This window comes from Cataglyphis hispanica, chromosome 2, assembly GCF_021464435.1.
Source record: "Cataglyphis hispanica isolate Lineage 1 chromosome 2, ULB_Chis1_1.0, whole genome shotgun sequence".
In the NCBI taxonomy this organism is placed as follows: Eukaryota; Metazoa; Arthropoda; class Insecta; order Hymenoptera; family Formicidae; genus Cataglyphis; species Cataglyphis hispanica.
In genome coordinates, this window is record NC_065955.1 from 448060 (window position 1) to 475105 (window position 27046).

A 27046-nucleotide genomic window follows, 5' to 3' on the forward strand; every position below is an offset into this window, starting at 1 on the left:
TCCGGTTTTACGTGTTTATTTAAAGCTTCCGCAATACAATTCATTAATCATCGTTTGCACAACCTTACATTTCCCCTCGGGGCGGGCGAGTGAAAGGATAAATTCGCATCCTTTCGTGCCGAAAGTCCGACAGAAGATATCGCTTGTTCTCTTTTTTTTATTTTGTTATTTTTTTTTAATTTCACAACCTTTTCGCGTACTCTCTCGTTACATGGAGCACACACTGTTTCTCGATCGCACACCGTTGTTTTCCGATTTTCTGCGCGAAATTACAATGCTGGCATTGGAAGATTATCGCTCTCTCTGCCATTGACGACGCGATGTGTAATATAATTATATATAAAATAGAATATTTCGGAAATAACGCGCGCGTTCACAAATCTGTACAACCGAAAAATTATACTCACATTCACCGCGTCTCATATTTATTATACTCGTTACTTTTTTATATGTATATATAATATAATATATCTCTCTATATGCATCTATATAAACGTACATATACTATATCAATTCTGTGTGTGTGTACTTAATAATTAAACGTTTACGCGGCGCATTACGCGGATGAGTATTTAGGACAGCGCGTACGAATGTTATTAAGATATATTCTGAATAGATCCGATTTTGTGCGGATAATAATGAATTTTAATCTTTCATCTTTCAATGATCTCTATAAATAAGTTAGTCCTTAAAATGTACACAGATTTACGAAGAGAAATCTTTGAAATTTACATGGATCTTTTGAAGGAACTTTGAATCTCGATGTTAAAAGGGAATTTTGAAGAGTCCACGGATTAATCTAATCAAGAAAATTAATTTCGGATTATTGGATCTTGGAAAATCGTTAAAATTCCACGAGCAATTCTATTCAATTATGTTTGGTTTAGTTTCGTGCATTTTTTTCGATTCACAAATCCGTATTTTTTCTTAGATTCTTGTTTTAGTACCATCGCAAGATTTTTAATTCCTATAGAAAACCTGTATTTCGTTAGATTTGCTATATACTGTCGATTCTCAAACATATAAATCTAGAAAAATAGAGAGAAAGAGAAACACGTTAGACAGATAATAGCTGTATGGACATTGCCAAATAACAAAAAGTCAATTGCATTGCGTACAATGACGAGACTAACATGACAAGAAAAGACTCTGAGATTCAACAAATTGGTCGCATCGTATCGTCGATGTGTTTGCTTAATAATCAATCGACGAATATCTTTTTTTTTCTGATCGAGAGGAGCACGTGCTATCTTCTTGCCAATCGCGTATACATAATAGTATATCCAAGTCCTTGCTTATATGCATGCTTCGTTTATACAATATACGAGAGAAAATGTATGCGCATAAGAGGTCTTAGATTTCTACACTCCTCATTACATGCAAAAAGTACCGTTATGTTAGTCCAAGTATGAATATAAGAGGATGAGATAACGAAGAGATCATTGTTTTTTTATGAAGTCAAAAGTCTCTCAAGTACAAAATTACGTTTATTATACGTCTTAATATTGCATGTGTATATGCTTTGTATAATCTATTTTAGTTATAAGCTAGACTTAATTTCATCATTTATTCTATTAATCTATAAATTCTTAATTTTTTAGATCCTACATTTTTCTCTTATCACATATAGATATCTTCTTTACATATTAAAAGCTTTACACACGCATTTATTTATTTATTATTAATATTATTAAATTTATGAAAATGAAACTATTATTTATGTAAATTTTTGCTTTTGCGTCTTCATTAGAAATTGTTCGATTTATAGATGCTCTTATATGACTGTCTTCAACTTCATATAAAACAATACGATCTCTGCATTATTTTGCATACTCCTGCGATGATTACTAAGCACATCAATGTCGATATCGTTACAACATTCACATTATCTACACATTTTGATTAATATCATAATCGTTAGCTCTGACCAAAAACAGTCTATCGAAAGTATATAAATGACTTTTAACCAGTTGTAAAAGTTTGCGACACGCGTTTGCAACTCTTCCGAGTATGTACATTTTTTTTCCCCGAAACAAATTTTAATCTTCTCTATTTCTCCTAGTAACTTTTCTTTATTTCTCCTTTCCCTTCCCCTTACTTATGATAAATAATATATTATTATATTAGGACGTTTTCTCACATTCATTCACTAATCAGTTTTGGCATAGGAACCTTCTTAACGTACGCATCGTCGTTGAGCTCCGATTCTCTAATTAACAATTCTAATACTGTTCGTTCAACTGATACAGATACGCGCGTGATCAATTTCATCATCTTGCGGATATAGTTGCCGCGAGTTTCATGACGCGAGACCACGCCTCATAAAATGTCTCTATAAAAATGTATATAAAGTTCGAATTAATATGTAATTACAGATTGTATATACAAATGTGTATACAGTCTCGTCATGGAATGTATGATATATACGACAATATATTATATTTATATTAAATAATCTTACGATTTCGGCTTTTCTCCTCTTATAACTATGTTATGCAATAAGATTTAAATAATAATAATAATAATTAAAGAATTTATCCATTTACAAATCCATGATACGATTCGTGTATCAATGCACGCATATATAGATTCCGAGAATTCGCAAATTCTTCGATTCTTGAGCTTCTTCGAATCGATAGATGCACTCGTATCTGGATCTGTAAGATGTTGATTTCATAAATTCTTACGTATTTAAACAACGTTGATTCTACTTATGATTCTCCAGAGATTTTTGTTTTTGAATGTTCCCGGATTCGTGAATCCAATATTCACGTAATATAAAATTCGCGCGCGATAGAATATTAAAATTATAATAATTTTATACGTCTGCATTTGATAGATTTTATATATATTATGTATTTACTGTGCGGGAAGAGCTTCCGTATAGATCTGATCTCGCTGTGCATATTACCAATTAATAATATGCGATGAGATCAATAAAAGAAAACAGTTTCCAAACAGAAGCGATAAAATTGACTGACATATCAGAGATGCTGCAATTATAGCAAAGTACGTATTTCGTTAAAATTTACGTTATAACCCGATTACGTTATATCTCGTCTGTTATCTTTAGCAAAAATTAAAACTGCGCTCTAAAAAGAAAAAAAAAATTCGTCCATTAAAAATCTAATGGGATGTTATATAATTTCCCAGGATCATTAATTAAATCGAGGCTCTACTATAGCTATTTTCATTTATGATAGAATGCACTCAAACATCGGAGACTCTCATCAACGATGTCCCGGAAGAGTTCAGCGACGAAAAGATCGGTGCTCGTGATGTGGAACTCGAAGATTGTCGAGATCGAGATTCCACTGTGACGCGGGCTCAGTTCGTCGCGTGGCTATTTCTACGCCTTAGGAACACTCGGCTATTGACGGGGTAGACTCTGGTCAAGAGTATGAGCGAGCTGCCTAGAGCCAGTTTGACGGGCGCTTGGCGGCCGCCGGGTAATCTAATGAATACCGTTGCGACCGCGGCGACACTGTCGTCGGTGGGTTCCACGGCGACCGGTCTCACATCACTATGAAAATTGACGTGCTTGCCGCGTCTGCCCTTGCGCTGCGGCGAGCTCGGGCTGCACTCGCCGCCGTCCCGGTCGTAGATTATTGTTGCCGAGGCGAATGGCCGCTTTGCCATATGCAGCATTTCGACGACATGGCGACGCCGGGCGCGGCGCACGTCCGCTGCCTGCTTCGTCTTCCATGCGACCACGCATGCCGCCAAGAATAGGAAGAAACAGGAAAAGAAACACGAGAAGAAGACGAACAGATCAATGTGTAACTGATCCTGCCGAAAGAAGATCATCCCGTAGGCAGCGCGGCCGTTCAGTTCTGGATTCGACGGTTCGATCGCACGTAGCGCGATGTGAAACTTGGTCTGGCCGAGATCGTGTTTATCCTGTGGCAATGTTAGCACTAGTCGATTTGTTAGATTACGTATCACCAGAAACATATTTCGTCTATCAATCGTCATGAAAGTGGCTAAATTCTCTGCGTAGCGCTCCATTACGAAATACTGCGGCCCAGTGTTCCATGACGGCTCCGTGGTGGTACCGTTTACCGCGCCGAAACCATGAGAATGAAATTCAACGATCCGAATCTTGGTGTTGGGCTGTTCCTCCAACCATATGTCGGAATGATCGGGTCGCCACATAAATCTGCTGTCCAGCTCGACCTGTGGGTATTATGACAGTGCTTCAACTTTTTTCGATGGAAAAATAATAGATAAATAGAAATGAAATAGAATAAAAAATAAAAAAAATTTGATTTGGCGATTCGATGTAATTGATATTAATTTTCACTGAAGTATACAAGAAAAATTTGTCACTGAAAAGATTAAATAAAAGAAAATATCGTACATCTTGATATCCGGTCGATGAATTCAAAGTAACTACAAAGGAATCATCCCGAGGACTTAGGAACAAATCTAAGGCGCCTTGAGTGACGTCCACCATTACTCTGATGTCTACGTTCATAAATCGGGGCTGCACCATATAGAAAACAGTCTGGCCGGGGTTTAAGGGTTTCGGCTTCATCTTACACTCATCTGAAATAAGATAACAATATGTATTAACTTAATCTTTTACATACGGCTACTAAAATGATATCAAATTATTTACAGTAGGAAAGGAGTATGAACTATAAGATTGTTCTACGTAAAACAAAATGTTACAATTTAAGAAGAACTATTACTTGACTAAAATGTCGAATGTATATGTATATGTATATATATATATATATATATATATATATATATATATATATATATATATATATATATATTGTGAATAAAAAAAAAGAAATAATATAAAAACAAAAATATCGTGCTGCAACTGTTAAAGTTATAAAAAAATATATTAAAAAATTGTCCAGTAATTCCTTCGCGTTATAAATATATCATTTATTATTACGCAAACAGCTAGTCTCTCATTCTTGTATTTTCTATTGTTATTACCTATCAATTTAGAATCAAAGCACATTTTGTTGTCAACCGTGACGGTTTTGTAGCATTGATGGCCCATCGTCGGCGTACCGGCGTAGTTCTCTCTGCATTTGCTACACTGCACCTTCCAGCACGGCGTGCCGCTTATAATCGTGCCTTTTATGGGACCGACCATGCAGGACGGTTCGCTTTCCGTATTGTTACCACAGTTGCATTTCTCTCCAGTCACGGGATCGCATGTGAAGCCGTGACCATGGCATTCGCACGGTCGGCACACGTCACGCAGATCTTCCGTGCCGCGGAAATAACCGGTCACGCACTCACCACACTTGTCGCCCCTGGTGTTGTTGCCGCAGTTGATGCATTTGGCCTTAGCCATCGGTCCCTCGACCAGTTGCTTGCTCAACCGTTCTATCGGCATCTTGTCGACCGAATTCGGATCGGGCACAGTCATGCTGTCGTTGATGCAGATTCGCGTGTGCCCATTGCAATATTCGAGACACGGCACACACTGCCCATTGTCCGCAGGATTGCCGACATACAGCGGCATGCATTTTTCGCATTGTTGTCCCATTGTGTTATTATGGCATTTTGTGCACACATCGAGTTTGTCCGGGCCCAAGCAGTCGCTGTGGCCGTTGCATTGACATTGAATGGAACAGTTGGCACCCACGTAACCAAAATCGCAACGGCACGAGTCTGGTTCTACGCACGTGCCTCTCACACAACCTTGCGTGCACATCGGCACGCAGATCTTTTTACCGAAATCGCTGCCCCAGGTAGTCTCGGTCTTGTATCCATCTCCGCATTTGCACTCAAAACCTTCAACCAGATCAAAACACTTTTCGCTCTTCGGTGAACAAGTATGATGTCCGTTTTCGCATTCGTTTTCCGGCGGGCAGCGGACATAATGCCACGAGAACTCTGGTGTCATTGCGTGATTAGATAATGACAACGACAATGTGATATTGTTGTCTTGTGGTTCTAAAAAGTCTGCGGGATGCAATGTTGTGGTAATCGGCGCTTCGGTTGCCGGGAAATGTTGATGGTAGAGCATCTCGCAGGTGCCGCCTGCTGGATGATCGACCGGAGCTTCAAGCGATCCTTCCGTGCATATCCCTTGACCGGTTACATCGGCAGAGTCTAAAGAGCACCAACCACAGTGCGAGTGTTTCAGGCAAGTGCTGCACTGTTTGAAAACCGAGCATGGCTCTGGGCAATGGTCCATATCCACGCTACGCAATACCAAACCGCAAACGCCACCGGCGCAATAGAGTGGTTGATACGATGGTGAGATGCATTCGTTCAATCGCGTAGACCATCTACATTCGCTCCATCCGCCTTCAGCCCCAGTACCCTTCAAGCAACTCCTGCAGTCTTTATGCTCGGAGCATCTTTTCTCGCATTGTGTACTGCTCATCTTGATGCTGGATAGCTCAAAGATATTGTCCGACACGCAGTTCCAGTCGTAGACGGGTTCCCCTGTCAACTTTGGTCCCAGTTCGGTCTTCAGCACTTGCCTCGTCCACACGCAATCGTTGAGACTGTTGCACTTCTCGCAGTCACTCGCTGGACACTTGCGTTCCTTACATTGATTCACATTGGTGACTGATACAGTGCATGATGATTTATCTGGTCCTTGCGTCTGTTCGTCACAGTCTCGGTCGAATGGAATGCATTTGGATGAGACATCGTGCGGACAGTTAGTGCACCATTTACAGACCGGCTTGTCTTCCTTATAGTACGGCCATTCCGCCAGACATTCTGTGCAAGTCTTGAAGCTCTGACACTTTCTCTCAGCCATCCAGTCCGAGTTGCAGAATATTCCGTTCGATCGTTGCGCTTGAATGACGTTAATATCGCATTTATCATCACGGTTGCTTGAGACTTCGTTCGAGAAGCAAAATGAGTCGTTAATCCCGACAATGGTGGTGACGGCGCAGAACGAGCAGCCAAAGTATTTTCTACATGTGATCTTGTCTATCCACAATTTGCACAGATCTTCCGGTATACTGATCAATGTGACATGACTCTTTATACCGCCATCGAAACCGCCGACGACGTAAATGGCGTTCGACTCTGGATCGGCGTGGGTCATCGCGTGAGCGTAGGCCGGCGGTGGCGGACTGCCAATTGTTTCCATATCTCTCGTTATTAAACGTATCCACAAATTGCATGAGTACTTGTACGCTATCAACGAATCCGAGGTATTATGAGGATTTTGCCGGCCGCCGAATATCACCATATATTCATCAGTTGTGACTGCGGAATGCAGGAATCTAGCTTGTGGTAAATTGCTGCCATCGGTGAAATCATCCTCAAACGGCGGCAATACGGACCACATCCGTGTTTTGTAATTCAGGGCGTACAACTTATTCGAAATAAATGTCCTGTTCACTGCATACGTGTAGCCACCAAAGATGTAGAAGCTATCCGACTTGCCATGATATACTGTTGAATGTCCATAAACACCCAAAGGTCCATTTCCGTCGGTATTTACCGTGTCCCAAGTCTCTGTTTCCAGATTAAATTCCCAAACGGTGTCCAAGTATCCGTACTTAGGACTGAATCCACCAATTAGAATCAAACTCTCCGACTCTCCATCTCTGCGTAGAGTTAGCGTATGACCGGCCAGTGGCAAAGGTTCCTTCTTAGACTCATCCTGTACAATCTGGCTCCATCGTTGATTCTGCAAACTAAATTTCCAAAAGTCACTAAGAGTATTATTCGATAATCCTTGCACATCTTCGTCTTTCATCGATAAACCGCCGTATACGTAGATCTGCTGCCTGCTGTGCACGATTTCGGCGGCGTGAAAGTAACGGCCCTGCGGCATAGACGCCTCTGAAGTAGACTCGACCGTTACCGGCATCCACGTATTGTTTTTCGTATCAAAGAGTCTGATGTCATTCAAAGGTCCATGGCTAAGCGAATAGCCGCCGAACATCCATAGACTGCCGCGTCGATCGGCCACCAAACTATGTCCAAAGCGCGGTAGTGTTTTCCTCAAATGATCCAGATGATCGGCTAGATATTCCGAATTAAATAGCTCCGTGAAGATCAATTGATGATCCTTGAGCCGGATGGAACAATCGCGACCGCCATAGTCTGATGTGCAAACGCAACGGCCATATCCTTTGTCACAAACACCGCGTTTATTCGAGGCGGTACAATTGTTCGGACATATCTCCACATCGCAATTGATACCAACATATCCGGATTTGCAGAGACAGTTGCCGTTTCGGCATTCGCGATTTCCCGGACAGTTATTGCATGTCATCACCACGTAGCTTGCATTAAAGCCCTCGACTTCGTCTAATTGTTTGTAATGCACCGTCAGAAAACCGGACTTGGCTTCCACCGTCACCGGATAATCGGTACTTTCCGTACAGTACACGCCCAGTAACTGACTCTGATGACCACCAGTAGATGAGACAAACTCCGGCAAACCGTCATATACGTACACGCTGTTTTCCTGGCAACTCACGTTAATGTCGTGAATAGTGAATTGTAGCACGCTTTGAATCGCTGGTGTAGTCGCATCCGACGAAAGATTCGTCTCGGGACTAACGATCCAGAGACACTCTCTTGTCGGCGAGTCGCCCGCGTGGCTTCCCCAAAGCAAGGATTGAGAATGTCGACTACCAAGACCTTGTTTGCCGTTTCCCACGCCGCCCAGCATACCTCGCGACATACAGCCATAATAGCACATTCCGCCGTCGCGCGGATCACCGTAATAACCGCGTTTGCAACGCTGGCATTTGTCGCCTTCGGTGTTATCACGACAGAAGCACATCCCGGTCTGCCGATCGCACACGCCGAGTTCAATGTCACCGTGTCCGTTGCAGTCGCACTCGCGGCAACCTAACGGCATTGTCGCGTTTCCGTAGCTGCCCGCCTTGCACTCTTCACAATAGCGTCCGGTTGTCCAGTCCTGACATTCATCACAAATACCTGGTCCCTAGAAAACCAAAAATTAAAATGCTTACACATACATGTGTGTGTGTGTGTGTGTGTGTGTGTGTGTGTGTGTAGAATTTTTGTGTTACCTGCACACACGTGGAATGATTGTAACAGCCGCAGTTGGTCCGACAGTCTGGCCCGGTCCAGCCAAGATTGCATTCGCACTTGTAATCTGGTGCTTCGCTGCAATATCCATTGACACATCTTTCATAACAGGTCTTAGTACAATTCTCTTTGCCATCGCCATTGAAACCGCGCTTACATTGGCAGCTAAAGCTGCCGTGTGTATTAGTGCAGAGTGCGTCGGGATGGCAATCATGAAGGCCGAGATCGCATTCGTCTACATCCGGGCACTGCGCGTATGCCCAACCGGACTCGTCCGCTCTTAGACTGCCGTTTCGATCCTCGTTGATGACCGCGCTGCAGTTGACGTGCGGCTGATTGAAATCACCCTGCACGCACACGCCGGTAATAGGATTATCCAGGCTGTAGCACCATCCGCAACTCAGCGAGTGTAAGCAACTAGAGCAATTTGAGTGCCGGCTACAACTCTTGCACTGATCACCAGTCAGTGACGAGCTGCGTGACGTGACGCCCATTAGACCTGCCTGATCCATCCATTCCCGGCACAGACCGAATTGATACTCAGACGTGTATACGGAGAAGGAAAAGCATTCGCGCGTGGCTTCACACCACACGCATCTACCGCGTTCGTCCAGGCACTGAGTACAATTGAAACGTTGCCGGCACGGGATCGGGCATTGCTCTAGACTCACCACAGCATTCGGCAATCGGCCAATTCGCGCACATTTTGCCTCTTCTGTCCACCACTCGCATAGTTTGGTGCTTACACACGACTCGCAGGAAATGTAATTGGAGCAATTGGCGCACGTCGATGGTGTAATTGTCAAATAATGCCATTCCCGTATCGGCTCGCCCCGCTCGTCCCAGTCCACATCCGCTGCGCAGCTCTCTGTCTCGTTAGCTGATCGCGGTAGACACTGGTGAGTGATGTCGCACCAACCGCACGAAGAATCCGTCAGACAATGCAGACAGTTGCCATACTGATGGCAAGAGCCATTTTGATATGGCTCCAGGTACTCGAATGTAAAGACTTTCGGATTTTCCGTCTTCTTATTATGTGTGATCTCCATCTTGCTCGCATGAGCGTGGCTTGCGGTTACCATTCTTTTCGATTCAAAGTCCAACAGATAACGGCCTGGTTGCAGTTCCATCGGATTTCCATCCGCCCATTTTATCGGTATATATTGCGATGTTTCCGCGGTTAAATTGGCGACCAGTTCCTAAATATTATTATTAAATTATTTTATAGATAATTGTAATATAATTATAATAGAATTAAAAAAAAATGGTTGCCTTTGATTAGTCTTATGCTAAGAATATTTCAATTTATAATAAATTTCCAATTGTTATAAATAAATAAAATTTAAGTGAAAACACATTGCGTGTATTTCGATATTTCAATATCTTTTTTATAATTTTTATAATTTGTTAATGCAATTAGGTATCAAGAAATAAAGATGACTCACCAGCTTATCGGGATCGTCGTTTCGCGATACATAAAGCGTCGCACTATTGTAACCGACGCAGATTTTTAGCTGTTCCGCCGCGCTGTCCCAAAAATAATTGGGTGGTCTGAGAAAGCCGGTCAGTCTGGCGATCATCTCGCCACCCAATGCCGCTTCCGTTTTCGCGCCTTGGTGAGACGGCATAAAATCGACCGTGGTCGCGTTTACTATGGCAACCGAGTCGGGCTGGCTGAAATTCACCGGCGGCTTATATTTGAGGAAAGTCAAACCTGGTCTCCTGTCCATCTCTCGACACTCCTCGACTTTGGTAATCTCCGTGCCTTTTGAACCCCACCAGCCTGGTATTTGTGAGGGTGTATCGTCCCGCAAACCACATACTCCATAATTGTCATCCTTGTGATGGCAACGAGCGTTCTGGACGCACCACGTACATGTACCCAGATTAAGCTTGTTTGAGACGGATTTTCTGCCGCGAAAGTTTGTGCCCCAGCCGCCGCCGGGTTGGCCGTGTATCAGACAGGAATGACAGTCGCCCAAAGCGGGACAAACACCTGGACAGCGCGTCGTCTGCAGATTCGTCGTGCAATTGCTGCCTATCGTCCGGCCATAACATATCTGCAATGTGTTATAAAGAAATTTCATAAATAAAAATGTGAAAAGCGAGAGATGAGTAAAAATATATCAGCGCAAGTTTGATAAGTGGGGAATACCTCATCCGCGGAACACCAACCGCATTCGGGATTTGCCGCGCACTCCATCAGACTCTTGTGTCTCGAGCAAATTTGTTCCGGTTCGATGTAGTCTTCATCTCCCGGTGCCAACATAGGTGGCAAAGTATATGCGAGAAGATCGGCATTTACATTGCCGTGATATCCACCGGCGAGCAATAAAATATTTCCATTACGTACATCCGCCGCGTGTGCGAATACACCCTGCTGCTTAGGATAACGGGAATCTAAAACAATTAAAATCTCATTGCATTAAACGTATAAACACATTTAAAATAATATAAATATATAAATTTATATATTGCATCAAATAAAAATGTGCTTTACCTTTATCATTTAAGCCTAGCACATCATGGCTCACCCAAGCGTGACAACCGAGATGATAAAGATACATCTGATTGTCATAACAGATTTCCTCTTTGTTATGTCTATGAGAATATCCGCCAAATACCACAAGATAATTTCCTGCCGAAATAATACAGCAATAATTGTGTATGTATCTTAAAATTAAAAAAATGCAAATGATACGAATAAAAATAAAAATTCATTACATATTTACATTTTACTGATTTTATTTAAACAAATCTAATATTTAAAGATAGAAACATATTTTACATAATAATGGATTCATAAACTACCTATGATGTTACACGTGTGGAACGCGCGTTCTCTGGGCACGTATGTATCTCGCAAGTGCGCTCTCGGATAATGAATTTCAGACCAGACCTTCCTGTCCAATTGAAAGACAAACATTCGATCCGATAATTTGCTAAAACGGGCAACACTGGCAACCACGCCTCCATATATCAGCAAAGAATTGGTAGCACGATGATACACAGTCGAGTGTGCCACCACGCGCACGTCGAGTTCCTTACCGCCTCGAGGTCGTACCTCTATCCATCTCTCGCTGGTTGCCGTAGGATCCGCTATAATCGTATTAACATTCTTCAACATTTCTCAACTATGTTTTACATTTAAACATTTTTGCAAATCCTCGTTTGCACAAAAGCATTATTGTAGAAAACGCTACTCTTACGATATAAATAAAAAAATCTATTTGATTTATGTTTATTTTTTATCAAGTGTATCTATGAGTTACATGTACGTGTATAAATTATTAAAAACATATTTTTTAAATCATTCTTTCATTTTAGTAAACTCACATAAATGTAATTTGATTTTATAAAGCCTGGATGAAAATTCTCCATCAATAGTGCTGCCTCCGAACAAGTAGATGTAGTCATCCGCCAAAGTTAGAGTGTGTCTTGTGAGTCTAGGCGGATAGAAGGGAGAGTTTTTAGCACGTAAAGTCCATATACGTTTGTTCACATTATAATGCCATAATTCGTTCGACACAGAACCATCTTCTTCTGGCACTTTTCCTCCGTAGATTACAAAGCCATCTAAAAATATTACAAAATTATATTTTTTTTTATTAATTGCTAATATGAGATATCGATTGTGTATAATCAATTCAATTTCAATTATAATGGTAAATCGTAGCAAAGCAAACTAATTTTTAAATAAGTTTCTCTTTCAATTTTATCATTGATGTGTTTATAATAAATGTAAGTAAAATCGCAGAAAAATTTGTTTCTGCATTTTGAATAAAAAAATAGACATTTGCAAAAAAATTATTAAAAGTTTATTATATAAGTTCAATTTCCGCGTGTGCACGAAAAAAAAAAAAATAAGGACTTATCTCTCTATATTTTATTTTATATTTATTAATAATACGAAATACAATAAATTTTAGAAGTGACAATTTTATGAGTGCAAAAGAGTCGCAATGTCCTTTCACCAGTATAGATAATCAGTAAACATTGTGTCGACAGACCTTGATATTTACACGCAGCGTGACCATATCGAGGGCCAGGTTTAGGTAAATCGTTAACGGTTGGTTCCGTAGCTTCCTCTTTCAGTGATTCGCTCGTGGTTAATTTGGGATCTATAAATTCTTGCATGAATAAATTATCCTCAGCGGGTCCCGCTACCACTTGTTCCTCCCATTTCGCGTTGTCGTTTTGTACGTCTGCCGTATCATGTTCTCGATATAAGTTTTCCAAGTTTCTGCGATATCTTTAATAAACAAACACGCAATAGAAATTTATAAGAGTTTAACTGCACAAATAATAGTACAACATATTTTTCAAAGATTCATAAAAAAACTTTATAATAAAAATTCCTCACAAATCGTTTCTATTTCATAAATAACATGTGATTAAATGTCTAAATTAAAAAATTATTTTTTCTTCATATACAAATTATTAGTTTGTAAATCTTTATATGAACAAAATGTAAAAGCAATTAAAAAAATTTTTCCAGATTTTGCAAAGATAATTTTGAAGGAATTAAATTAATGAATGATTCATATCATTTATTACCTTGTCAACATTTGGGAATATCGCGATCTTATATTTCGCGGATGTTTTCTTCTAGGATCGTCGTTTCTATCAATCCTAATAGTGCTTCTACTCTTCTCATTCTCCTTAGGCATGTTTCTGAATTCTCGCGTGCCATGCTCGCGACTACCGTTAGCGGTCCGATCGAGTAGACCAAAAGTATTATTATCCTTGATGCTATAAAGAACCTTCCAGATTAAAGATGACGTCGGTAGGCCGTATATCTCTTTGGCGCCCGGATTGCGTAATTCGGTTGCGATCAACATAGGATCCAGATATTCGGCAGATGCAGCACCCTCTGCAAATTGAGTGTATTATAATATAAAATTTTTATAATTTCTTTTTTCTCTGTACATACAATCAATAATAATAACAGTATTATTTATATATTATTTAGAGTGTACAAATTTTACACATTTTACCTTTATATTTTCACACAATAGAATTATGCAATAACAAAATAAATTTTTTCACATGTATGCATTATTAATTTAAAAAAATTCTGATGTTATAATATTCAAGATAGAAATAAATATAAATATCATTTTGCATCATGATTATTTATAATATACATTACAAAATATCAAAGATGAAATAAGGAAATGTGTATATAATAAATTATATTAAAAAATAATGAATTAACTAAAAATTCTTTTATGTGCATGTAAAGTTTCTGTTATTGATTTATATACTTACCTAATACATTTCCATATTCGTCTTCCCATTGGCTTGTGCTAAACCTGTATACTTCCAAGTCGCTGAGAATATAATTAAGATCGTAGCCACCGAAAACGTAAAGTGAGTCCGTTTCCTGAACATAGACTGCTGTATGAGCTGCGCGTGGTCTTAGTCCGCCCTCCGAATGAGAGAGCCAATGCCATCTGCATAAGTAATTAAATTAAATTATCTCACTTCTTATTAACAAATTTTTCTCTATTATAATATCAATTATAAATTCAATTTAATATAAACATAGAATGTTAAAAAAACGCATAATTATACGTACATACAACTTTATATTATTACATACCAATAAAAATAGAAATGCAAGCTCGCAATTTCGCAAAAACGTACCGATTTCCTTCTGGATGCGTTTTATGCAACGAACAAGATTGTCCAGAGTATCCACTGTTGCATTCACATCTTTTTAAGCCACAGATACCTGCGCCACTGCAATTGTTCGGACAGAGTGTTCGAGAACAGTCTTTACCTCCCCAATCGTTTTCGCAAAAGCATGTATTGTTGATGCACTTTCCATGATGAGTGCAATTGTTCGGGCAATCCGTGACTGAAAACTCTGCGTGAAAGCCATCTAGGACGTAGTTTGTGTCACTATATAATAATATCAACATCTGCAAAGAAAGTTTTAATTCCATAACATTTTGCAGTAAAATAATGCTACTTTGTTTCTTTTATTATTACTACTATATCATTATTATTACTAAGTTTTAATAATATTTTATATATTATAATTTAATTATATAGTACTTTATTATCTTTTTGCATCTTTAAAATTACATGTTATTATTTATTAAAAAAATTTATATAATACTTTTTATGTTTACTTCATATAACATAATATTGATTAATGATGTTGATAACAAGATGTTATAAAAACTTGAATTTGCAACATGTTATTCACATTGTTAGCATTATAGGTAGCATATATACTTACATAACCAGATGATGATGTCACTTGTTGCGGCTCTGTTTTACCACTAAAACTACCTAAAAGCGGGGAACGAAAGGAATCTCCATCGTAAACAAATACATAGTCATAGCTGCATTCTGTGCCCATAGTCCGGAAACTCAATGTAATAAATTGGCGACTATGATTAGCTGCAATAAAGAAAACAAATTATATATAAACTTCAAAAAAAATTTTATCCGTAAGGCATCATTTTGTATATGATTTTATATTATGCATATTAAATGTATCTTAGCTCCTTATATACATATATTAGATAAGATGGATAATGGAAAGTGAAAAATATAGATTTTGTTTAAATGTTATTGTCACATTAAATGACATACGTCTTGTTTATCTAGCAAAATAAAATTTCAATAACTTTAGAAGAATTGCATCTTATTTTAAAGTCAATAAGCATTCTTGTTTGTACCTTTAATGAGCCATTCACAGTGGGAATCTTGAGTGTAATTCGAGCCCATAGGCCCATCGCTGATTATTCCCCATGAGTCTGCAAAGACTTTTCTTGTTTTATCGCACGGCACTTGCTTTGGAGATGGCTGCGGAGCTAGATCGATGCTTCGCAGCAAGCAACTCCATATGAAAATCCATGCTATGGTGGATATCGCCCACCCCATCACAGCGTATACACCTCACTGTCGTCGAATACACAAGTCATCATCTACGCGCGTCAAATAATTACGTAGTGTAGTGCATGCGGAAAGAGTCATATCTGAAAAGGATATATAAAGTTTGTTATTTTATCCAAGTGCAAGTGTTGTTAAATTTTTGCTTATTATGAGATAAGAAACGTCTTCATATATCCAAGAATAAATTTACACAGTTGTATTAATATGAAGAATTAACATATAATACAATTATTTGTAGAATGCGCTCACATATTGTACATTGCACGACATAAGATTAAATCTTGAAAATATATCATTTTCAAATTTTATTTTCAAGATATCTTAACTTTCAAGCCTTGAGAGATAATGTACTGTGACATCAACACTAGACATGCATTATAGGCACATATATAAAGCATAGTGCAAACTCTACACAATGGAAATATTGATAGACAAAATATCTCTTTCTTTTTCTCTCTCTTTGAGATTTGTACTGTCAATATTAGATATATCCACAATATGAGTTAATATTACATCAGTGATTTAATAATTTATTAAAAGACTTTGGCTTGTTTCTTTTTTCTGTATTGAAACTTTTAAATAATGTATAAATATCAAGTTTCTTTCAGATGTCATTTTTTTCATATCATTAGTTTGTTTTTAAAAATTGTATCATTAAAACAATGTTTATACTCTGCTTTAAAATTCTTCATCATGTAGTAAAACAAAACTACTGTCAACCAAAACACTCGGCATCGATCGGCAATTTTTATAAACAAATACCATAATTAATTATAAAGCGTTCGAAATATATAAAGAAAAACAACATTCGCGAACAACGTATATATTATATGTCGTGCAATATGTTGAAGGACATTCCCATAAAACGAGCCAGCATCGCGCGAGGCGCAAGGCTCTCGGCTCCTGATCAATTTGCAAATAAGCACAAATAAGCAAATGACACACACATACACTTTCGCATATTAGCGTACGCGTACAAATACATGTGTCCATGAACTTTCCGGACCTATTGCGAGATGACGACGACGACGACGACGACGACGACGACGACGACAACGACGACGACGACGACGTCGACGACGAGCGCAGCATAACACAAACGCCTCGGAAGAACTCGGCACTTTTTCTCGGGATTAAAAATTCAAATAAATCCTGGACACGAGATCATGCCTTCGGTGTTGAGACGGTATCGTGAAGCATCCTCCGGTGACTGAAAAACAAAAAGAGGGAAAGAGCACGGAACGACGAGAGTGAATCAAAACATCGTGAAAGGAGAGTCGCGGGCTTTGCCTTGTCGAAGCTTGCTCGACGAAAACTGCTGACGGTAACCTTAAATTTTTTATCACGGTCGCGAAACTCATGCGTCGAGCACGAAATGTCAGACGGGCGCGACGTAAAAACGTCATGCAAAAACTTAATTCCAGTCCGTACGGTGCCTCGCCTCGTCGTTGACACCTCGATTGCCTCGCTTTTTATGATCGTGCTTATTCAGAGAGGGGGGAGGGCGGCGAGGGGGAGGGGGAAGCAGTAAGGACACTAACGATACTCTGATCTCTGATACTTGTGCCGATTCCGCGCTATCGGAGCTCGGTACTTCCTGGTTGATCTCCACGATGGCGTGCTTTCGATATTTTGACGTCAGAATTCCAAATATTTTTGGAAAAATATGTACTATAGATATGCGAAAGATTTTAGGAAGATATTTTACCTCTTGCTAAATATTTGTAAAAGTTATATCTTTTAATCTTGAATTGCTGACAAAATATAAAAATTATTAATAAAAAAACGCACGTTGATAAACATATATTATTAGTAATACATTATAAAATTTAACCAGTTATCGAGAATTCATCATAATATTTTGAAATATCGTTAGTGCGCATGTGCTTAATTGCGACACCAAGGCTATTTCATTTTGAGTTTAAATAATAAAAAGACATGATATTTTTTTTAACGATTACTTAATCATATTTCAACGTGTAGAAATAATTTGTAAAAAAATTTATCTTTATTTTAATATTATATTTAAAGACAAGAATGCAAAAAAGAAGAGAGAAAAGGCAATAATCAGGAATTTTTTAGATTATTAATCTGCGAGGCAAGCATGTGATACAAATGGTTTATTATTTCGGCAAGAATATAAATAATTTCACTTCTTTTCTCAATCCTTGCATATGATGTTTACCGTAAACAATAAGATAGAAGTGGTAATATAGATAAAGGTGTTGTTGTGTGAAATCTTAACTATATGATCAAAATTTACTAGTTAAACTATTAAACAATTCGGAGACTGAAATATTTTGTATAAATATTTCCGCAATAAGTCAGCTTTGCAATACTTTTAAAGTTTGCTTATTAATGTGTGGAGTTATTCAGTACGGGATTTTTTATTTCTTCTGAAATATTATAATAATAAATTTTTAATATTGAATATTATATATGTATAGCTAAAAACACAAAATAGTTTTCGATTACGTATTTTTTGAAAGTCAATTTAAAATCGGTCTTGAGTGCATTGCAATTTTGATCAAATTTGATCGATTTTCTATTCGAGAGATTCTCACTTAACAATAATTATTTAACTTCTCTTTTCCATCTCAGGCAAAACTTGTATTTTTATATATAAAAAAAAAAAATCAATAAAACAATATCTTATGCAAAGATTTAACTACATATAAAACTGTGAATTTATTGTAGTTTCAAGATATGTTGACGCTCAGGATTTAAACCTCATGTTTAAATCCTGAGCTTCTTCCAAAGTGAACCTTGTGTTGTTTATGTTTATTAAATTATAATGTTACCATAATGTTATACTATTATTAAATGTTCAGTCATTACCATATTTTTTACCAGTCTTTCTCTATAAAAAAATAATTATATATTCGACTTCTCTATGGATTTCTTCAACATGCGTACAGTTAAGCCTTTCGATTTATATGATCGGAAATCTTTTCCGCCGACTTATTGCGATACCATTCGCGTTGGATGCATAGATTTAAAAAGATAAACTGAAAAAAATAAGATACTAAGATAAAATTAAAAATAAGACAAAAGTAAGCAACCCCGCATATAATGTAGCAGGGTAATCTTTCGCAGTAACGTACACAGATCGTATATTTGCTATTATCCGTAAACGAATTTACTGTACATTATCTCGACGATTGATACAATCGCTTTATAGCCGGCATATAGTTTTTTATCATCTTACAATACGACACGTCCATACAGCACAGAACGTTGCGGCGATGTAATCCCTAATGTTTTGTGCTGTATGGGTGCACACGTATCATTTTTTATTCAAAATTTTAGAAAGATATAATATTCGTATATGTGTACCTCTCTTATTGAACTTCCCTCAACCGATAGATCAACTCTTTGCACTGCGAAATGTCGACCCAGTCTCAATAATACAATAGTATATTGTATTATTATTATTATTATTATTATTATTACAGTGTAAAATTAACACATTAGGTGTTATATATTATTAAATTATACTAGTTTACAAGATTTTGCATCAGAACATTTGAACACTGTTTCTAGAGTAATTGTAAACGCTGAGCACGAATTTGCCAACAAAAATTTTTTATCAGGTCAGGTTTTCGAGAAAAATAGAGTTGGATTTTTTAAAAAACAGGTTTCTTACCATCTTTGAAAATTTGTAACAGACAAACTCGACTTACAAGAGATTTCAGATAGGGCTCAAATGAAAGCTTGAACATTGTACTTTAATATAAAAAAGATCGAATCTTTTATCTGCAATTAGACTGTGAGGGGATAATCGTTCTACTTGACACTGTGTGACTACACATAAAAACAAAATGCGCCTGAGATTGTACCTGCGGTAAAAGATTCGATATTTTTATATTAATAAAATATAATGTTCAAACTTTCATTTGAGCCCTTTTTGAAATCTCTTGCACGTGAGTTTGTCTGCTATAAATTATCAAGAATGATAAACAAGTTTTTGGAGAATTTCAAATCTATTTTCCTTAAAAACCTGATAGGCCATTTTGCCTTGCGGATTTGGATTCAGCGTCCCAAAATACGTAAAAAAAAATTGTTTCTATTTCTGGCACTAAAAAGAAGAATGAAATTTATAAGCTAGTGTTATAACAGCGTATATAATAGACGTACAACATATACACGTTATATTCGTCGTATAATATATTACTATAATATTTTTATAACAATTAGAGTATATTTTCTTTCTCTCTCTCTTTATTTTTAATTATTTTAAAAATCTATATTTTCTTCACTTTGCGAAATTAGTCGGCGAAATGCTCTATGCATTTATACATGTTTTCTTGATATCTAGATTTCTTAATTTATTTTATTTCAATATGTCAGAGAAAGTTCAAGCGATAATCCAATTTGAATTTCATTGTTTGAGAATTCAAAAGTAATAATCTAATTTTATCAACTTCTATTTTCTTTACGAGTCAATCAATATATTTATGTATATAAACTTGATATAAATCTTTAATCGCGTCATGTGACAAGCAAATATCTCATACAATGGTATTATATCCGATTATAATATTTGATTGTTAGAAGAATGCATTCCGAGCGCAAAGTGTTGATTTTCCATTTATCCCCGGTGAAATATTTCATTTGTTTTGATAAAGAATGTGAATTATTATAATATCAAAAATTGAAGCGGACGGTGCAATGAGCTTGGCTCGTTCGTATCATCAGCGGATAGAAAAAGCTATCGGTTGAAGGATTAGCATTATCTTCCTTTTTTTTCAAGAATAGTGTATTCGGGAAACTGTTTCTAGAAAGCGAATGCTTTAAGCGTTTGACGCTTTCGATCGCACTTGGTGCGTTAAAAGCGCGAGAGGCTATTTTCGATTAAAATTTAAAGTTTGTCCGATACTCGATACGCATGATAAATTGCTCGAACAGTCGGCTTGAACGTCAAGTTGTGTAATGCGATTTACATCACTAAAAGATCGCAGATTATTTGCAGCAATCTCGTAAAACTAATCAGAATGAGCACTCGTCAATACTAAAAATGTGAGAAAACAAAATTTAAAAAATATCTGTGTTTTTTTGAAAAATTTTTATTTATTTTCTTCGATCGTGCTCACACTAATCGAATGAAGCGCGTTGTTGAACGATATAAATAAATGAATATGAAGTAATATCCCTATTCTATCTGACTATGAAAAATAGTATTTTATGATCTTAAAATGTCAGATGCAGTTATCGAAAAGGCAATTCGAAAAGGTGAGGCGCGATCATTCGCTCTCACCTTTGTTTTTTTTTTTTTTTCATTCAACAGCTTGTAAAAAATGTACCAATTAATGGTATCGCGCTCTCGTAAAGTACAATCAACTTACTTTTTTTGTCTATTTTTTTTTTTTCTTGATTCATATTATAATATTTGAATCGCGATAAAGCGGAAGAGATACGGAAGGAGAAAATGTTTTTGTTTCTTCCTCGATTTTAAATAAAAACATATACCTGTGAACATTTGTACTAAAAACATTCCGCGTCAGCTCCTTATTATGAGCGTAGATACGCGGATTAGAATCGTTTTCTACAGCCTGCGTCGGATTCATTAGCGTTTAGAAGATCCTTGTTCCAAAGTATTGGGATGCATACAGGATATTACTAACATATTTCGCCGAAACTTGCATTTGATTTTTAATATTAGAGAAAATATAATCTGATAATTAAACTATATTAATAAAACTGTATATTTTTAGATTCCTATACTTTTAAGTATTCGGATCTTCGAATTGCTAGATTCTTAAATTTCTAAATCTTTGCATGATGATCTTTGTAAAAGCTTATATTTCGGTTTTTGAATCCGATAGAAAATTGAACTTTTTAATTTTTACAGAGAGCTTAAAGAATTATATATTTAAAGTTCATTTGTCATTAATCGTTAAGATTTCGAAATTGTTGAATGTGTTTTAGATTGAGAATTCTAGGCTTTTTGACACATAAATCAAATAGCATATTTATGATCTCCAAATTATTCTCGTTAAACAAATAACGATCTCAAATTTTTAAACAAATTTTTCCGACACACGCTATACAATACGCGAGAAAAATGGACCGATTAAAGGAATACGCATCGTAAGAGAAAAATTGGATGATTTTTCTTCGCGTATCGCATATTATACTTTAAAGTAACAACGATCCTTGGTAATACTTCGGCTTATCAACTACAAATATAGCGCAAGTTAGAAAACAAGTTTTCCCTGTGTCGTATCGCATAGACTTCTCTCGGTGATATCATGTGATCTCTATCAAAACCATGAGAAGAAGGGCTTCTTGAAGGAAAAGCATCAAAGGCAATCCTTTGCCGTTTCATCCTCTCCATAAATTTCAGGTGGAGCAGTCGGCTGTCCACACATCAGGTCAGAGGCATTTTTCATATTCGCCGACGAGTTGCCAAAAGTATTAGCACAAGTACTGAAATCCTTGGTTATCTCATTGATCTCTCTGTTTTCTTCGCAGGTGGTTTCTAAGGTCGGTACGGAATATATATTATCGCCGTTAAATATATTGTTCTTCGCGAGTGATGTGGTCGTCGACGGTCGGTCCGAATAATATTCCTAGAGTATTATCAAAATTATGTATATATATTATAATTCTGAATCTAACTTTAATAAAATTATTTTTTAAATTATTTTATTAATTATCAATATTATTTTTCTAAATTTATATTTTTATGCTTCTCATAAAATTGTGATTTTTATTAAACTCTCAGATTCAATTATTACCATATATTGTAATTGTAAAAAGAAATATATGTTTTTCAAAGAATATAATTTCTTAGAAATTTATTTTTGTCTTAAATTTTAATGCAAAATGGAATATTTTTCAAAAAATGATTTGCTTAAATCTTCAAAATCTTTGTAAAGTAACTAATAAGGATCTGTTCCGAGTGCTATATACTTTAAGTATATCTTTGTGTATATTGCATATTATATCAAATAATATCTATTACATGAAAAATAATTACCTTCTCTGTGTTAAGAGGAGTAGAGATTTGTGTCTGTGATGTTTGACTGCAATGTGCCAAGGCTATTAGCTCCTTTTGGCTTTCTCTAGCGTCCACCAAGAATATACTTTCCTTTACTTCTTTTGGATTATATTCGTCCATTCTAAAATAATTATTAATGGACATTTTGAAAAGTTTTTCAAATAAATTAATTGTCGTCTCATGATTTCTGATCTTATCAAATTATCGGCTCTCTTTTGAATCATTATTCGCTGGTGCTTATTGAGTTACTTACTTATCGTATATGACTGCGTGTAAACCGAGTTTCTTCAGATGCTGGATAGTGGCCTTATCGTTATTATCATCGCCCCAACAGAATATAATTAATCCCGCGTCCTTAACCAACTTGACTTGAGATGGATCTCGAAGAATATCTTCTGTATGGACATTAATTCCTAGAATGTCCGCGGCTAATGCATGTCTCATGGCCATCGGTATCGTCTGACATCTCGGATCGTGATAAGTGGGATATTTCAATGTAACGCCTTGTGTTAGAAATACTACTGGATATTTATTTTGCTTGAGACGGATCATCGCGCAAATATCCGGATTGAACGAGGAAAACACGATTTTTCGATCGCCGCCGTATTCCAATACCACCTTCAGAATGATATCTAGATATATGTTGAGATCAAAGGGATGATTAAGCTCGAACGTGCCGTCCTATATAATGACAAAAAAATATTAATTTATATCTCGCTAGAAGAAAGAAATGCCGCATATCATCAGAAATATTCTCACCTTCAATTGCATAGTCCATTTAATTTCGATATTGCATCCAATGTGCAGCTCCAATTCCTGGAGTACAGTTTGCAGCGTAGGAAAGGGCTGATGATCTTCCAAATCCTCATCAAAGAATCTCGGATTCTTCTCACGGCCCTCAGCAACATGATAAACCTGTAGACAAAAAAATCTCACTAATAAAATAAACACATGATATACAAGATATGGAATTGCAAGAGAATCGATAAAGATCAGATCTCTGTCGATATGATAAATATTTAAAGCAAGACAAAACAAACGAGATTACGCAAATATATTACATATATCTTACAATTTTGTGTCGTTTATTAATCGCGCATGCTATAATACAAAACTATACAAGATGCTGAAAACATTGTGGGACCGAGCTGCAGGAGAATAATTGTGAAAAAGAAAAGTATTAATCTATTTTTTTATTTCAGAAGTACAGTTTTCTAAGATGTATTTTAAAAAAGTTTTGTGCCATTAAAATTGGCTTCAAAGCTATTATTCAGTCCTGAAATTCTTCCCACATTTTTAATGAAATCTTGAAATCATAAGCATGAAGTTGTAGAGAAAAAGGGTGTAAAACTGGTGATAGACGGTTTTATTAATGATAAAATATCAGAAACATTAGAGAGCAAGTCTGTGAATGTTACTTTAATCGTATTTTGTCTTTGCATTATTACAAGCTATTTAACTGAATGTTTTTATCAAATATATCTCAAATATATTCTTTTATAGAAGCCAATCTCAGCAAATATAAAATTAGTCGCGGTGCTCAATTTTAATTTTTCTTATTGAGAGTCACATAAATCTTTCTCTCAAATAGATATTTATTAAAAACTTTTATAAGTATAAATCTACCTCGACGAGTTTGATTATTGTATGTTGCGCTTAAAAAAAAGAGAGAAACTTATTGAGATGAACATTCAATTGTTCTATGAAAAGTGGAATATTATGGTGTGATCGCATAATGAAAAAGAAAATAATTTTTTTCGCAATAGCGATAATAATCAATATATTGATGAATTCGGTCGCTTTTGGTAGCATTTACAAAGAAAGCATGCAAATTAGATGAACATATTGGTTGTTATATGTTTTTAGTGACGAGTTAGCCGGGGCAAGCGGTGTGAAATCTCACCAGTTTGTTAACCCTTTGCTCAGCTTTATCAACAAAATAGAGCACCTTACCCAACGAGTCCGCCGGGTAACAATAATCCTGTTAAATATTAAAAAATCCAGACAAAAAAGTATGTCATTTTCGAATATTTGATAAATGAGTTTATGAATGTTTGCGTTCGACATACTTTTATGTAGTGATTTCTTTCTCCATTTATTTAAGCAAACAATAAAGGTTGCAAAAAGCAAAACATAGATATGCGAAATACTCCTATAAAAATATATTTCATGTCTGTATCGTATTATATGACACCAATTGTACTAAATGCACCCCTTAATTAAACCAGCGAAGATCGGTAAATAAATGGAAAGATATAATTTTTTAGATTCTCAAGAATTCTCAAAAATTCACATAATGATCATAGATTCAATAATCAAAGAATGTAATAAATTTATTTCCTACCTAGTATGCAATTTTTGAAAATAGGTTCATTGAATTTGTATTTTATTTATAACAAATGAGAAATAAGAGACTTTTCAGCATGTTCTCTTCTTCTGCTATTTTAATTAATTATAACATTAATTTTTAAATGTGTATTTAGCAATTAAATATTTTCTGTAAATGTAAAATTCTCGCATTATTGAAAATAAATCTATTATTGAAAATAAATCTTAATTAACAATCGCTATAAATAGTAATTGCAGAAAATTATATACATATATATATTGTGAATCAGAAAATCACACAAAATATATAAAAGAAAAAAATATTTGAAAAAATATATATTAAACATATATATATATATATATATATATATATATATATATATATATATATATACATATTTCAAAAATATGCAAGAAATGAAAATGCATAATATTAGAAACATAAGAAAAGTCATCGTAGTTAATCGATACCTTGAGTAGATGCAGCTGCTCTAAAGTAAGATCCTTAACGGGTATTTCCAGCATATCCATAGCCTCTATCTGCTTTTTACGTTTCAGCGAGATGGATACGTAAAAGTCGTGATAGATCACAGGTATAAGATCTTTCGATAATTGCACATCAAATTCGACCATGTCCGCACCGTGATGCGATGCAGTCTTCAGAGACGCGATTGTATTCTCGCGTACGTTAGCGCAGCTGTAAAGAAATGTCGAATTAAATACACAATGTATACTAAAAAAGAAATTTTTTGCAAAATTATATGTGAATCGTGAGAATACGAATTCTGGTTTTATCTGTAACATATGACGAATAAATAGTTTTTAGACATCAACTCACTTCTTCATTTCAAACTTGAAAGATGTACCAAGTCCTCTATGCCCTACGTCCAAACCCGACCATCGTTGTTCCCAGTGTTTTGCATACGAAATGCTTGTGTCCCATGGATAGTCCGGAATTGGTTTTATGACGACGTACTCCACTGTCAATTGTCCTACAATGTAAAGGGAATAATATGTATGAGTATGAGATTACCTTTTACATAAAAACATAAATCAATCGATTCCTTAGCAAAAATATCGACGCATCAATAATTTCCGAGTTACAAGTATTGAAAAAGAAGGATTTTTTATAAGCTATATTTTGTGGAATTTAATAAAAGATTAAATAATAAAAATACATAAAAATGGAGAAAAAATATATATATGATGACTTTCCTATATATTTTCGCTAAGAAAAAGATCGATGTATGTAAATATCCAAGAATTTTATTTTTTTTTTTTCTTTTAAATCATATAAATGTTATATTAAATGTTATTCAATTTCAAAGCAATAATTAAATAAAATAATAATTAAATGAAAAAATAAAAAATCTTTTTACATATATTTTTCACACTATTTGCATATTTACCAATGGGTCTGTGTTTTGTACTAGTAATTGGTACAGTGAGAAGTCCGACACTGGATTGTAAAGTACTAGGCAGGATATAGCTGAAACCAATGTGATTTGGTGGTTCTCCTGGGAAACACCTTGAGCTGTATACGTAGTAGTCCACTAAGTATGCCTGGAAAAAAAGTCTACTTAATGCTTCATAGAAAAGACCCTAGAACACTTTGAACAACACCAAATATGTCTTTCGATTTTAGCTCATCCATATTTTTCGTGCTTGCTTCAATATTAATATCATATGTCATGTGATCAAGGACACAATAGAAGCAAATAAAAACAATGTTTTAATTATATTTATTATTCGAATTAAGAATTTTGTTTTATTCCTTGCCACAACAAACGA

The 27046-nt window shown here is 36.1% G+C and overlaps 2 protein-coding genes and 1 long non-coding RNA gene across 5 annotated transcripts in view; 1 reads left to right on the forward strand and 2 right to left on the reverse strand.

The window, feature by feature from the left end:
- Positions 1–17361, reverse strand: LOC126857397 (multiple epidermal growth factor-like domains protein 8). Of its 2 annotated transcripts, none has more exons than XM_050606781.1 (16): positions 16931–17361; positions 15708–16007; positions 15263–15426; positions 14662–14939; positions 14284–14468; positions 13570–13885; positions 13023–13264; positions 12349–12588; positions 11824–12111; positions 11513–11650; positions 11168–11412; positions 10458–11072; positions 8994–10211; positions 4957–8905; positions 4361–4548; positions 1–4176 (listed from the first exon to the last, which is right to left on the reverse strand). In XM_050606781.1, the coding sequence occupies exons 2-16, from the start codon at positions 15910–15912 to the stop codon at positions 3328–3330; spliced, it is 9120 nt and encodes a 3039-aa protein (XP_050462738.1). In that variant the 5' UTR covers positions 15913–16007; positions 16931–17361; the 3' UTR covers positions 1–3327. The 2 variants fall into 2 exon arrangements, with proteins under 2 accessions (XP_050462738.1, XP_050462746.1); XM_050606789.1 differs by lacking the exon at positions 16931–17361 and adding an exon at positions 16597–16835.
- LOC126857663 (uncharacterized) lies at positions 17107–21005 on the forward strand. Its single transcript, XR_007688533.1, has 2 exons — positions 17107–17248; positions 17349–21005. It is a non-coding gene; the product is annotated as an uncharacterized LOC126857663 (long non-coding RNA).
- The window catches only part of LOC126857447 (glycerophosphocholine phosphodiesterase GPCPD1-like), a 20950-nt gene continuing 11933 nt past the window's right edge, over positions 18030–27046 (reverse strand). For both annotated transcript variants that reach the window (XM_050606894.1, XM_050606885.1), the window contains 7 exons: positions 26665–26818; positions 26094–26247; positions 25727–25952; positions 23687–23842; positions 23181–23608; positions 22907–23048; positions 18030–22496 (listed from right to left, as the gene is read on the reverse strand). In XM_050606894.1, the coding sequence (XP_050462851.1) occupies positions 22227–22496; positions 22907–23048; positions 23181–23608; positions 23687–23842; positions 25727–25952; positions 26094–26247; positions 26665–26818 (1530 nt within the window). In that variant the 3' untranslated portion in view covers positions 18030–22226. The remainder of the gene's footprint in view (positions 22497–22906; positions 23049–23180; positions 23609–23686; positions 23843–25726; positions 25953–26093; positions 26248–26664; positions 26819–27046) is intronic.